Source organism: Corythoichthys intestinalis, chromosome 13 (genome assembly GCF_030265065.1).
Source record: "Corythoichthys intestinalis isolate RoL2023-P3 chromosome 13, ASM3026506v1, whole genome shotgun sequence".
Lineage (NCBI taxonomy): Eukaryota > Metazoa > Chordata > Actinopteri > Syngnathiformes > Syngnathidae > Corythoichthys > Corythoichthys intestinalis.
The window spans coordinates 55,922,011-55,937,224 of NC_080407.1; the positions used below are offsets into that span (position 1 = coordinate 55,922,011).

Consider the following 15,214-nt stretch of genomic DNA (forward strand, 5'->3'; position numbering starts at 1 on the left):
TATAGGGTTAATCAAAAAAAAAAAAAAAAAAAAAAAATATTTTTTTTCTATAATATATATAGCAAAGCAAATGACTGTCTAAGGTGCTCGAAAAATAATTCGACCCATTATAAAAATGTTTTTTGGTTCATTTCATTCATTTTTATTGCTTTACAACTATAATATATATATATACAGGGGTGCACATAAGTGGTCCGCATGCGTGCATGCGGACTGGACGTAAACAAACGGGCTGGCCCCCAACGGCTTCCATACGCTTTTGCGTACCGATGGCTGACCACTGTATTTGCGGCGGACACGAGAAAATAACTTCTCAAAATGTCGAAGAGGCAGGTCACACTGAGTAATGACTTCCGTGTTCCCCCACCCCCGTCAAAAGACAGACAGACGACAGAGACGTCACCGGAGCTACCGAAAAAAAGGACTTTTGGTGAAAAGTGGCTACAGGAAGTACCATGGCTAGAAGCAAATGATGCTCGCACGGAAATGCGATACAAAATGTGCCGCGAGAATCCCAATGTCGGCGATAAGAGCAGCGCATTTTATGTAGCGTCAAAGAATTTCAGCCATCCAAACTTTGAAAAGCACGAAAAAAACAGAGCATGTGGCAATTAAGCAAACTATCGATGTCAAACAGGATCCCACTCACCCTATGGACAAGTGGCGGATTAAAGGTAATGAACAGCGACATGCACTGACAAACGTGTTTTTGCTCGCATTTTACAAAGCTAAACATGCACGTTCAATGAGGTCTTATGTTGAGGACATCCCACTTTTAAAAAGGCTTGGAGTTAATGTGGGAGCCGCATGATGCCCTTTATTTTGAATTGGTGCTTTTTATTTCTTTACATTTCACTTCAAAGTAACGGCAATTTTGTTGTGCCAGTTGATGTTAATCAAGCATTAAGTGTTAATATAATTAATTAAAGTTAATTGGCTCTAAGTAAAGCTTGTCATAAATTTATCGCATCAGACGGGTCGGCTCTCAAGCTCAATGAGGACCAGGTCACATCTCCAGGTCCTCCTCTGAGAACCTGGGCAAAAAAAATTATGTGCACCCCTGTATATATATATATATATATATATATATATATAAAATGAAAGTCAATTACATGCAGTGACCCTTTTTGGCCACCGGGGGGGCTAGACCCCCCTTAAAATCCGCCTATGTGTGTGTATTTTTGTTTTTTTTTTCTACCCAATTTGTTTCCAATTGAGTTCCAAATTGTTTAAAATAAGAAGACTGGCTGTGAATGCTCATCAATAGCAGCCAATCATTCAAGTACAGCACGATTGAATAAAATGATTTCATTTTCGCGATGCTTTGAAACATCTCCAGCGTATAATACGTGGTTTCATTAACACAAAAAGACTTTCCCATTAAAAGCGTGATGAAAAACAATTTCGTCCAGAAGAAATCAAATTCATTTGATTTAATAGGTCATCCGCAATTTGCTTTTCCGTGCGAAGAAATGTGGCCTTCAATTTACACCGCAATGAGTTTCTAAATGTAGGTCAGGCCGCCGACGTCACGCCGGCGACTTCTTAAGCGACTGCGATCGATCCGCCCGTGTATAATTTAAGAGCATCTGCCGGCAAGGTCGCCGGACGCGGCCGATCCCTTCGAGGAATCGAAACAGTTAACCCGTGGCGAAGGCCGTCGTCTGTTCCCGAGACGTTCCCGCCATTATCATTCCCGCCCGCCTGGTCTTTAAAGATGCCATGAGAGGATTCGTCTTTCCAGGCTCTACCAGGCACATTTTGCATATGTGATATGCTAACAGCTTAAAGTTGAATCCTTTCAAAGACTCTTTGTTGAGCCTTCCCAAACTTTTTCAGCGTTGGCGCCGGTTCTGCTATGAAAAGAGTCTTCTAGGAATGTGTGTTTCCTAAAAGGTTCATCAAACACCTGCCAGATGAACAGAAAGTGACTCCAAATCAACAGAAAGTGACTGCAGGGTTTATTCATTAAAAAGCATTAAAAGTCATTAAATGGATTTTGTCAAAATTCATTCATTGTCAATATATATATATATATATATATATAAAATATATAATTTATTTACTGTCTAAAATTTTTTTGTTTTGTTTTTTTTTTTGAATGACCTAAATTCTGCGCGCCGCACAACGCAAACCGTTTGACCAACCGTGACCGTTCGAATATCAAAATGACCGGAAATTTTGTGCGACGCAAGGAATTTTTTGAACCGCCCAAAAATTTCCGTTCACCTGTAAATGCAGGTTATTTTGGGGGGGGGGAATTAATTAATTAAAAACGCTACTTGTCTTCCAATTTTTGACCAAACCACATAATTTACGCATCAAACATTCCAGAACGGTAAGGGGCGTAAAAGTTGTCCCCCAAAATTCGCCAAAAACTGTCCCATACATTTCTAATGGGATACCATTGAAAGCCATGTACGTCAAAATTTCCCATTTATTTTCAATGGAAGGAAAACATTGGTCCTTGTGGTTTTTTTTTGGTTTTTTTTAACCATTTACCATGACAGCCCACTGGCAAGTAAGTCGATGCCATTGACAACCATGCAGGTCCAAATTTCCCATCCATTTTCAATGGTAGAAAAAACTGTGGTTGTAATTTTTGACCAAAACCTTACCGTTACAGCCCATTAACATTCAACTAGCACCCATGTTAGTCCATGCCATTCACAGCCATGCAACAGGACGTGTCCCCAAATCCAGTGGTATGAAAAAGTATCTGAAATTTTTGAAATTTCTCACATTTCTGCATAAAATCACAATCAAATGTGATATTTGTCAAAATCACACAGATGAAAAAACTGTCTGGTTTAACTAAAACCACCCAAACATTTATAGGTTTTCATATTTTAATGACAATAGTATGCAAACAATGACAGAAGGGGGAAAAATAAGTACGTGAACCATTACATCTAATATTTTATGGGCCCCCCTTTAGCAGCAATAACTTCAACCAGACACTTCCTGTAGCTGCAGATCAGTCTGGCACATCGATCAGGACTAATCTTAGCCCATTCTTCTCTCCAAAACTGCTGTACTTCAGTCAGATTCCTGGGATGTCTGGCATGAATCGCTGTCTTTAGGTCATGCCACAGCATCTCAATGGGATTCAAGTCTGGTCTTTGACTTGGCCACTCCAGAAGGTGTAATTTGTTCTTCTGAAACCATTCTGATTTTGATTTACATCCGTGTGTTGGAACTGTCTGACAGACAGCCTCAGGTTTTCCTGCAAAACATCCTGATAAACTTTTGAATTTATTTTCCCATTAATTATTGCAACTTGTCCAGGCCCTGAGGTAGCAAAACAGCCACAAATCATGATGCTCCCTCCACCATGCTTCACGGTGAATGTTGATGTTGGTGAGCTGTTCCATTTTTCTTCCAAACATGACGTTGTGTGTTACTCCCAAACAATTCAACTTTGAACACCATTCTTGGCCATAGTTTCACATATAGTTGATGTGTGATATGTGAGATATCCCGAATCCTCCTGTCCAATCCACAAACAGACAATAATCCTAAACAACGCCCAAATACACCCTTCTTCTGCCCACAGCCCGCCCCGTGAGAACCTTCAAAAGACTGAATTTTTAACTAATCGTTGTCAATTTTCTCGGGGAACCTTTTGTAGACTTGTGATATGGTGACCTTGGAACGAGTCTGCCTCCTCGGCTGCGTCTGTTTCTGTTTTGCCTTGCTGTTTGATCGCTGTCGACCTGAATATATTGTCAACTTGTGCTTCGCTTCAAAGCCTTTTTCCAGCTTTCAAAATGGAAACAGTACAAGGGGTTAAGACTAAGATGAACGCTCGGAGTTTGGCCATATGGCCGGGTTGTGGGAGTTTCACCGGCCCAGATCGTTGGAGCTGGCGTGATACCGACAATCTGGCTAAGAGATCAGATTCCTTCATTTTGTATCCTTTCCCAGCTTTATACGAACCAACAATCCTTGATGGCAGGTCTTCAGTTGTTTTCACCGAGCAATGATGCACATCAGACAATACTTCCCATCAAGACAATTCTTACCAGGTGTGTGTTTTATAGTGGGCAGGGCAGCTTTAAACTGCTTTTAAATTTGCTGCTTTTCGTCTCCTTAGGCAGAGGGTTCGCTTATTTATTTTTCCCCCTTCTGTCATTGTTTGCATGCTATTCTCATTAGAATATGAAAACCTATAGGTTTTAGTTAAAGCAGACACTTTTTTTCATCTGTGTGATTTTGACAGAGATCAGGAGATAGCATTTGATGGTGATTTTATGCAGAAAAGTGAAAAATACCAACTTTTTCATACCACTGTAAGCAGGAAGTGCCCTGATGTCAACAGAACGTGTCCCCCAAATGTCCCTAAATCTCTGTATCTACCACAGCAATGCCCCGTCGTAATTTCTCCAGAAATTACAGTTTCTTTAAAAGAAATTCTGGGGTACATCGACGGAAGTTCTAGTTAAAATATTGCGTGTTAAAAATAGGTTCATTCTTTTTAAATGATGGGATGGTTAAACGAGTCAGCTACTTAAAGGTTTGAACGAAAGCCCGGTGGTTCTTGGTTTCCGTTTGACTGGAGATTGCGCAGTTAAAATAATTACCAGCGCGGTCCTTTCCCATCGCATCTTCCTTTGTCTGATTCCTCTTTCAATTATTCATGAATGAAATAGCAATTTTCAAGGGTTAATAATTTATCGGATTGCCCGCGTGGCGGTACGGGCGAGGGAGTAAATGGTGGTGGGACTGAGGGGATTGCGCCGCTTTATGGCTCCCATTTATCTTCTGTAATTATTAATCGTTCCTCTCGGGAAGAGGGAACGCGGCGACCGGCGAATGTCCGATTTGCTACGGTTGTGCGTGTGAAAAACCTCCGGGCAAAAGTAAATGGAAACTTCTTTGACGTGAATATCGGAGGGTCGAACGTCATCGATTTCGCCCGTTCTTACTTACGGTGAACGTCGTCTGATGAACTTTTTCAGCGCATCTTCATCGAACCATTCGTTTCATTCGTTTAAAGGAGTTAATCGCTTGGAGACGTTCGATTCATTTGAACCTTGAGGCGCTGGCAGCGAATGAACAAATGTTCATTCGCTGCCAGCCCTCCTGGTTCAAATGAATCGACGTCTATGGCCGTCATTGTCACACAGTGAGTTGAAGTGCGTACGACAGGAGGAAAAAAAAAAAGTCTTAAATAGCATTAATATGTGAATTAGAATAATATTTTGAGATGTTTCAACTATATACAACAATTTAGCAAAGCGCAGAATACAAGAAATTAGTCCTTTTTTCTGCCGGTTAGCCACGCCTACCATTACAGGGCTCTAGCATCCCCACAGGTGGATGACGTCAGCGGAGTCACGACTTCATCTGATTTAGTATGCAGCCCATTGAGGGGAAATTATTCAGAATGAGGAACACGTGACGAAGAGAGCCGCAAAATGTAATTGTTTAAGTCTCTCTACGCCAATATTTTTACAGGATGTTCTTTTTATCCAAGTATTTTTTCCCTCATAGCTAAATAAATGGCATGATCTTGACAAATAACAGTCTTGTTCTAAATGGAATATGAAATAATAAAAATTAGGGCTGTCAAAATTTTCATGTTAACGGGCAGTAATTAATTTTTTGAATTAATCATGTTGAAATATTTGACGCAATTAACGCACATGCCCCGGTCAAACAGATTAAAATGACAGCACAGTTTAAGGTTTGCTTGTTACTTGTTTTTTGGTGTTTGGCGCCCTCTGCTGGCGCTTGGGTCCAACTGATTTTATGGGTTTAAGCACCATGAGCATTGTGTAATTATTGACATCAACAATGGCGAGCTACTAGTTTATTTTTTTTGGAAAATTTTACAAATTTTAATAAAACGAAAACATTAAGAGGTTTTAATATAAAATTTCTATAACTTGTACTAACATTTATCTTTTAAGAACTACAAGTCTTTCTATCCATGGATCGCTTTAAGAGAATGTTAATAATGTTAATGACTTCTTGTTGATTTATTGTTATAATAAACAAATACAGTACTTATGTACCGTATGTTGAATGTATATATCCGTCTTGTGTCTTATCTTTCCATTCCAACAATAATTTACAGAAAAATATGGCATATTTTATAGATGGTTTGAATTGCGATTAATTAAGCTGTATTTAACTCGAATAAAAATTTTAATCGTTTGACAGCCCTAATAAAAATGCATTCATTCAGGACGACATGGCAAAATGACTCCATAATGGTCAAAACTGTCGACTTCACCTTTACTGTCGCACCTCTCGAATGATATTTTATGCCACCTAAGTCAGGCTTATGTCATTTCCCTTCCCCGGCTTCGGAGAATGTAAACAAACCAAGAAGCGTGACAGCTAGCCTACATGCTAACCCGAACAGAGTGATGTTTCAAAGTCTTCGAAGCGGAAAATCACACATAACTAGCCCGGATCATTTCACATGACGACCGGGTTGTCGATCGTCTTCGCCGATCGGCGACGCGCCCGGCGGCGAACAAGTTAGAGCTCGTCGTTCCCCTGCTGAGGGCAGAGGGCTCGTTTGCGGGGAAGCGGCTGGACAGTGACCGCCGGACAAACCGGCCGACGTCGGAGGAACGTGTAGCTGGCAAATGGTTAACACGAATATGGCAAAATAACGCTTTACCACACGGCGAAGTCGTAAACCGCGACACTCGGTGGAAGAGGGCGGCTGTAGTTGTTGTGCAGCTATTGTGTATGAGGAGAGCTTTTTACATGCCTGTCCATGATCAAACGTAAGTAGTCCTTTATTTAAAGTTTGTAGTGTTTACTTTGCAATCGCTGTAATCGCATAAAATACCGCGTGTATTATGAAAAAAAACATGATTTTTCATGTCACAGGCACTTTAAACACTCATCGTTTTTCATCTCTGCAAATCAAAAACCAGCTATAGATGGCTTTATTGAAAACTCTGCAGCATAAAGCACATAATACTCCAAAATGAGATCTCTAATCTCTCAAAATGGCCTTCCCAGTGGATGAGAATATTCACGGCTACGATGTTGTTAAATCTCACCAGTAATTATCTCTGAGCTTTTTCCTTCATTAATGGAGATCGTTATGTTGCAAGGACGATTCTTTCCGTGGCGCTTTGCATGATGAAAGGGGATTAGAGGGGAACACGTTATGTACTCCAACAGATTTGGATGTTGAGGAGTCTCATCAATAATTCAGCATCCGTCAACTATTAGGGAATTTCCTGTGGTTTGTTCAAAATCGATGGTTTGGACTGACAGGATTCTCTGTCCCTTTTAAGATTGATTAAATGCTTTTTGATGTTTTGTTAAATTGATGAATTGCTTGGCTGGTGCTTTGGTTAAAAGTAGGGCTGAGTTAATCACAGCTTAAAAATTAATTGCAATTCAAACCATCTGTAACATATGCCATATTTTTCTGTAAGTCATTGTTGGAATAGAAAGAGAAGACGAGACGGATATATACATTCAACATACGGTACATAAGTACTGTATTTGTTTATTATAACAATAAACCAACAAAATGGCATTAACATTAACATTCTGTTAAGCGATCCATAGATAGACTTGTACTAACATTCATCTTTTAAGAACTACAAGTTATTGAAATTTTATATTAAAACACCTCTTAATGTTTTCGTTATAATAAAATTTGTCAAATTTTCAATCAAAAAATAAACTTGTAGCTCGCCATTGTTGATGTCAATAATTACACAATGCTCATAAAATCAGTCGCACCCAAGCGCCAGCAGAGGGCAACAAAACTCCCAAAAACACAAGTAACACGTGGAGATTACACTGTACTGTCATTTTAATCAGTTTGTGCGGGGCATGTGCGTTAATTGCGTCAAATATTTTAATGTGATTAATTTAAAAAATTAATTACCGCCCGTTAACGCGATAATTTTGACAGCCCTAGTTAAAAGCAGTGCTTAATTTGTAAATCATAAGGAACACAAAGTAGATATGACAGCGCAGGGATGACGGGACGGGCACAGGTCGCGGAACATATGCAGAAAATGGTGCTGAAAACACGCAAATGCCCACTTGCCATGTTGTGGGACTTAAAAGCCTCAATTTCAGATCATATCCATGGTATAAATGCTATTACAACAATTTACAATTATTTAGGCTATGCTCTGCACAGCATGGGCAATTGCCCACATAACGACAGGTGGGACTTACAGTAACGAGCAGTCTAACTTCATCTGAGATGACAACAAATAACACAAAGCCATTCTTTTGCAAGTTTCATCCCCCCCGTCTTCTCTGGCCCCAAAGTTTCCACCGCCTTAGAAATTGTGCAGCCCAAACCCGAATTTCACATAAAGGTACTGGCCTGTTGCTCCAGTTGTTGGTGGTCCACCTGGCTGACTGCTGATGCAGTTATACTTATTTTTCCCCTTCTGTCATTATTTGCATACGATCCCCATTAAAATATGAAAACTTATAAATGTTTGGGTAGTTTTAGTTAAAGCAGACTTTTTTCATCTGTGTGATTTTGACAAAGATCACATCACATTTGATTATTTGATGCAGAAATGTGAGAAATTCCAAAAGGTTCAGATACTTTTTCATACCACTGTATCCATGAACCAATTGGCTGCCATTGATGACGATACTAGTGATAAACTTAGTTTTGGATACTTTGAATACAGTAAGACTCATTTTTCGATGAATTCTGAAAATACACCAACCGCTCGCCATCTCTGGGAGGCAAACAAGCCGCGGGTAATTTAGATTCGCAGCATGGCATCATTTGTTATTCCGAAATGACAAATGCATTCCGGTGTCGTTCGGACAGAGGAATCCAAACAGGGATTCCTTTCGGGCGCGGGGGGAAAAAAGCTGGCTCGGCAAATACGCCTCGCTCCAAATGTAAACACGGATGCACGGCGTGGATTTTAATCATCCAGTAAAAAAGACGAATCTAATACAGCAGGCGCGGCATGTCGTGGCAGATGTAAGAATGTTAGAGGCCTCGGGATCAGAACGAGAGATGCCTGCGATTTTTCCGCGTGCGGTGGCGCGGGGGGCATCGATAAAGGATGTGTTTATGTGTTATCGTGCCCCGCGGGGGTCAACGTTTATACCACGGCATCATCACAGGACCAGCTTCACGTTGGCTCAATGGGAAGTCGGCGGGAGATCGTGCACTTTGGTTATCTCCGGTGAAAGAGGTAATCGGTAAAACTACAAAATGCAGTTTCTGGGGAAATTGCCTGGGGATACTTTGCTGTCCCTAGGGTCATTTCTGGGGCAGGTTTTTGTCATATTTTGGCAAATGAGAAAAAATTATGGATGGTAAAAATAGCACAAAATGTGAACTCAAAACAGTTTCAAATAAAACATTCCTTTTTATAAGAAGTGTAATTTTTATTTTATTATAGCCAATATATAAATAAATCTTATGTTCACTGGTAATCACCAAGCTGGCAAGTGCTATCTGCCTTTAACTGTTACCTCAGTCGATCCCTACATAAGGGTGTGTTGTTTAAAGAATGTTCGAAAAATAAAAACACAAATTCGATATTTTCTATTTATCTATTTTAATAACCGCTACCTTTTAGTTTTAGCCACAGACTTCATCATGTATTGAGGCACACGGGGCGCGGGGCCGATAAATAGGGGGCCTGCATTGTTGGTGAGGTTGACCTAGTGGAAAACAAAGAGCTTTTTTTGTTGAAAATTCTTTAATCTCTGAATTCTTTATAGATATCGGTGTAAAACTGCCTGGATTCTTGGTTAAAAGCAAAACATTTTTTTAAGTTTAAAAATTAATTTTACATAAATATGTCGAAGTACAATGCTTGTCTGTAAGTGAATGCAGCTAGCGGCTGCCTGATGTAAACAGCTTTTCCGGTGAAAATTCTTGTGAATAAATGCTTTAATCCCCGAATTCTTTATAGATATAGACGCAAAACGGTCTTGATTCTTGGTTAAAAGAAAAAAAAACAAACAAAAAAACGTGCAGTTAGCGTTTATTTTACGTAAATAGTCAAAGTAAAATGCTAGTCTGTTAGTGAATGTAGCTAGCAGCCGCCTGATTTGAATGGAGCTTTTCCGGTGAAAATTCTTGTGAATAAATGCTTGAATCCCCAAATTCTTTATAGATATAGACACATAGCAGGCTCGATTCTTGATTTAAAAGCATAAAAAAAAAAATTTTTTTTAAACGTGTAGTTAGTGTTTATTTTACGTAAATATGTCGAAGTACAATGCTAGTCTGTTAGTGAATGTAGCTAGCAGCCGACTGATGTAAACGGAGCTTTTCTGGTGAAAATTCTTGTGAATAAATGTTTAAATCCCTAAATACTACATAGATTATGGACATAAAAGAGTCTCAATTCTTGGTTAAAAGCAAAAAAAAAAACAAAAAAAAACTGCGGTTCGCATTTCTTTTACGTAAATATGTCGAAGTAAAATGCTTGTGTTAGTGGATGTAGCTAGCGGCCGACTGATGTAAACAGAGCTTTTCCGGTGAAAATTCTTGTGAATAAATGCTTAAATCCCCAAATTCCTTATAGATATGGATGTAAAACTGTCTTGATTCTGAGTTAAAAGCAAAAAAAAACCTGTGCAGTTAGCGTTTATTTTACGTAAATATGTCGAAGTACAATTCTAGTCTGCTAGTGAATGTAGCTAGCAGCCGACTGATGTAAACGGAGCTTTTCCGGTGAAAATTCTTGTGAATAAATGCTTAAATCCCCGAATTCTTTATAGGTATGGACATATAACAGTCTCGATTCTGGGTTAAAAGCAAAAAATAAATAAAAACTGCAGTTAGCGTTTCTTTTACGTAAATGTGTGAAAGTACAATGCTAGTCTGTAAGTGAATGTAGCTAGCGGCGGCCTGATGTAAACGGAGCTTTTCCGGTGAAAATTCTTGTGAATAAATGCTTAAATCCTCAAATTCTTTATATAGACGCAAAACAGTCTCGATTCTTGGTTAAAAGTAAAAAATAAAAACGTTCAGTTAGCGTTTATTTTACGTATATATGTCGAAGTAAAATGCTAGTCTGTTAGTGACTGTAGCTAGCAGCCGCCTGATGTAAACGGAGCTTTTCTGGTGAAAATTCATGTGAATAAATGCTTAAGTCCCAGAATTCTTTATAGATATGGACGTGAAAGTCTCAATTCCTGTTTTTAAAAAAGTGCAGTTAGCGTTTATTTTACATAAATAATGCAAACTATGATGCCGATGCAATAGCAGCTAATTTCTCTGTTTTCTGTTTTTTTCAAATACTGTTTGTTGTACCAAACCGTGACTCCATTACCGAGGTACGTACCAAACCGTGACTTGTACCGTTCCACCCCTAATTGATTGACAGAACAGAAAGTTTCTCTAAGTTGTACTTTAGCGAGAGAGAGAAGAAGCCGGTAGACGTGATTTACTGTCACGGGCATCGCAAAGTGATCTGTCCCCAGGGCCGCCTGTCTGACACCGGTGTCCTAGCACCACCTGCTGCTAAGTTATTGAGGCCCGTGCCGTAGAGGTATTAATCTGTTACACTCTTGTCGTGATCAAACAGTGACGTTTTAGCAGGCTACTAAAGTAGATGGCATTTATCGGAATAGCTTGGACGTCTCCGTCACTGTCCAATAAAGAGAAGGGAGCACTTTGTTATATTGGCAGGAGCCGAGTATATTGACATGGCATTTTGCTGGCATTATGAACGGCCTTATTGTGTTGTAACAGCATTGAGTCACTCGCAGACGGCTAACATCCGCTAACTCGCCAAAGGCTTTAATTGGCTTTATGAAGGTTAGATCAAGTCTGTCCAATTTCTCTCGTAAATAACAACTATGGTATTATTACGTGCCGAGCGATTTCTTCTTCTCTGTTTCAGCGCTGACTGAATAACCTTGAGTATCTGCCGATAATAACACTGGAAGTCCTGTTTTTTTTGGCTATAATACCAGAGAGGCGTCAAATTAACCCAATACCAAAATGACTACTGGGCTTTGTCAAACAATAGACCACTCAAAGAAGCAACCAAGCAGACCACCCCTCTACACACTCCTGTGGAGTCGCTACCTAGGTGTGAAGGTGGGGTTTTGCTCTGTATTACTGCAATTAGCATCTTGAATATAAGGGGCAGTTTACATGGCGATACAAAGACGCAATGACTGAGTAGCGGACTCGCCTCGCGTGCATATGGTGTCGGTGAAGACGAAAAATTCTGAATCCTGCCTCCAAAGTGGAAGAATCCAATCGCGGGGGATTGAGGGATGCTTCCTTAGCCTGCATATCAAAGGCTTCCGCGGCGTGAGACCGCGCCGTTAACGTCAGCACTCATACATGTCACATTGGGTGTGCGCAGCGGTGCTACTAAACATTAAAAACAGCAAATATGGCAGAATGTCTGCTTTAATTTACTGTTTTAAAATGTTTTTTAATCAAATATGTTGAATGTTTCAATTTTTGTGCCTTTTTGAACAAAAGAAAAATGCCATTGCTTCGAGTGGACGGGCATATTTTTTTCCGGGCTGAGGGAGCTTGGTGGGGTCAAAGTGCATCATTCTCTGTCGCCCTGTAAATCTGCACTGCCCCCTAGGGCCTGGCATGAATACTACATCGTTTTCATGCGGAATTGTGACATTGTTCAAATGGAGACGCAAATTTGAAATTTTTCGTATTCTCGGAGAGTCACCATGTAAACGGCCCCTAAGAGAGACTGGTGGACTTCTTGGTGGGTCTTGCAAAGGAATTGGCTCACTCTCATGTGGGCGCAAAGAAGGTGCAGAAGGAAAAATTGCTACGGCAAAAATCTCCATCACATAGCCACGGGAAAAGGGCGACGTGTCATATGTCACCACATAAAAAATGTTTTTTATTACACCATCCCTTGTACTGTAGACAAACTGCATCTTTTAGATATGTAAAATGGTTGTCCGCCTGATTGCCTGCCTGAGCGGTCCACTGTCCAACAAAGTCAAGGCAGCTCTGCCCCGCGAACACTCAAGATGCTAATTTGAGCAATCCAACCTTGCGGTTTTGCGAGTGTGAATGGGAATGACTAATGAGTACCTCGATGCTCATAAAAGATATGGCGGAAAACACTCAGGTGACTTGAAGTTCCGCTCTGAGACCCCAAATTTGGCCAAATTTCAAAATTGTCCGATATGCATGTGTGATACATCATTGGGAAGCTTAAAGTCTCAATTTTCTGGGGGAAGAAAAATTTTGAACAGGAAGGCATTAAAAAAAAAATAATAATTAAACAGCAAAACGCTAACTGGAGGTGAGAGCACGCAAGAGCATAATGAAAGACGCCACGATTTTAACGAGATATTATCACGTACTTACCTCTTTTCGATCCAAAAACTCCATGTGGCATGCATCACCGAGTGTCAAGACGCAGCTGTGAATGGCCACAGCCGGATTTTTGGGGGGATTTTATGGTTGAAACATGGTCATATAACACGGTTTGCGATGCAGAAATAGCAGACATCAAGGAGTGGTCGAGATTTTCGTTTTCGAACGTGTTTTTTTTTTTCAATTAGTCTTTGTATGGATCGATTATCATCTAAACTATTGGGGAAAATGCGACAGTAATGAAAAAATACGATTTGGAATTGTTATGAGGTAGATATACGTGACTTTTACAGACGCCAATTTTTTCATTGTGACTTAATTTGTTTAAAAGTTTAAAATATGCGAGTGAATAATTTTTTTTTAAGTTTTTCTTTTTTAAACTAAATATTATACATCAATTAATGATTCTAAGCTAAAAATGACATTTTGAATAATAAATACGATTACCTTTTTATGGCTAGGTTAAAACAAAAGCGGTTGCGCAACGTCTGTAAACAGGGGTTTCCAGGGTAAAACGAGCAAATTAGAAATAGTTCGGGGACTTTATGCGCCATGAATCTGCTGTGGCAGCATATAGACATGTTGTTCTATCAAATACAACAGTTGTTTTGGCTTAAAATACAGAAGTTTATTTTAAAGAGAGGTGAAAGAGCAGAAACTGCTTTTATCAGCCTTGTCTGTGTTTTCCGCCATATGTTGATTAGGGTCCAAATCTTTATCTGGATACAAAAGGGATTTGTATCAACTGATCCACCATTAGAGTCGGCAAATACAATCTCTTATTTCTTTAGTGTAGTATTTTCAGTATTTTTGACCTTTTTATTACTGCGCAGTTTCACGTTTTTGGACCCGCGCTCACTCAATCTTTCAATTTATCCATGCACACTCGCGATAAAAATATCTCTTCAGCTTTGTCCGAGCCATCGGAGGAATCCTCCCCATGTTCCTGGTCCTGGCCTTCATGTACACCACGTGCATGACCATCAAAGGTCTGGTTCTGGAGAAAGAACTGCGGCTAAAGGAGGTTCTGCGCACGCTGGGCGTACGCGACAGCGCCCTCTGGCTGGCCAGGTTCGCCGAGAACACGGTCCTGCTCGCCGTTCCGTGCGCTCTACTTAGCGTCATGGTCAAGGTCAGTGAAAAGCGGGATCGGATTCCGATTAACCCGACGACCGCCCGCCCGCCCGTCCGATCTGGTGTTTCCGGGCACTTGCTAATCAACAATCACTCGAGCACGGTGGGTCAAATCATTCCCTATGATACAATTTTCCCCTCGATGATCTTTCTCTCCAAACTGTCATTTATTCAAATGAAGATCTCTGCAGCAGGGTTTGTTATTTCCCGCTGTTGCGTCATCTTTGCTTTCAAACAGGCTTCCTGTTATGCAATTAGAGAGGTGGATAATGGGCACCGCGTGTGTCCGTGATTGCAATTAGATTTGATTATCCGAAGGCCGGCGGGTCGCGAGCGGCTATTTCAACGTGCGGTCTTACTACGGAAAAACAGTTGCCCAGTCGTTTAGTCAGGAAAAACGACAACAATGTTCGGTTGAAAGAAAGCGCAACATTTTGTCACTCGGTATGTTTACATGGATGATTTTATCCGGATTACAACCCCTAGCAAAAAGTATGGAATCACCAGTCTCGGACGAGCACTCAGACATTTTATCATATAGAACAAACTCGGATTAAAAAGCTTGAAAAAATAATGAATTACTTCAAAAGTACAACTCCTTGGCATTCAGAAACACTAAAAGAAATGAATATAAAACATTGTGGTGGTCAGTAAATGTTATTTTTATCGAGCAAGTACAAGGAAAAATATATGGAATCATGAGAAACAAACAAAGAAATAACAATCAAAACACATCTCTAGTATTTAGTTGCACTCCAAACCACCTCTGGCTTT

General features: G+C 40.1%; 1 protein-coding gene across 4 annotated transcripts in view; it reads left to right on the forward strand.

Annotated features, from left to right (window-relative positions):
• Positions 1-15,214, forward strand: part of LOC130928389 (phospholipid-transporting ATPase ABCA1-like) — a 125,968-nt gene that overhangs the window by 46,974 nt on the left and 63,780 nt on the right. The window contains exon 17 of one of the 4 annotated variants that reach the window (XM_057854950.1): positions 14,216-14,438. The exons of the other annotated variants lie outside the window; for them this stretch is intronic. Coding sequence (XP_057710933.1) covers positions 14,216-14,438 — 223 coding nt within the window. The remainder of the gene's footprint in view (positions 1-14,215; positions 14,439-15,214) is intronic. 4 annotated transcript variants of the gene reach the window in all.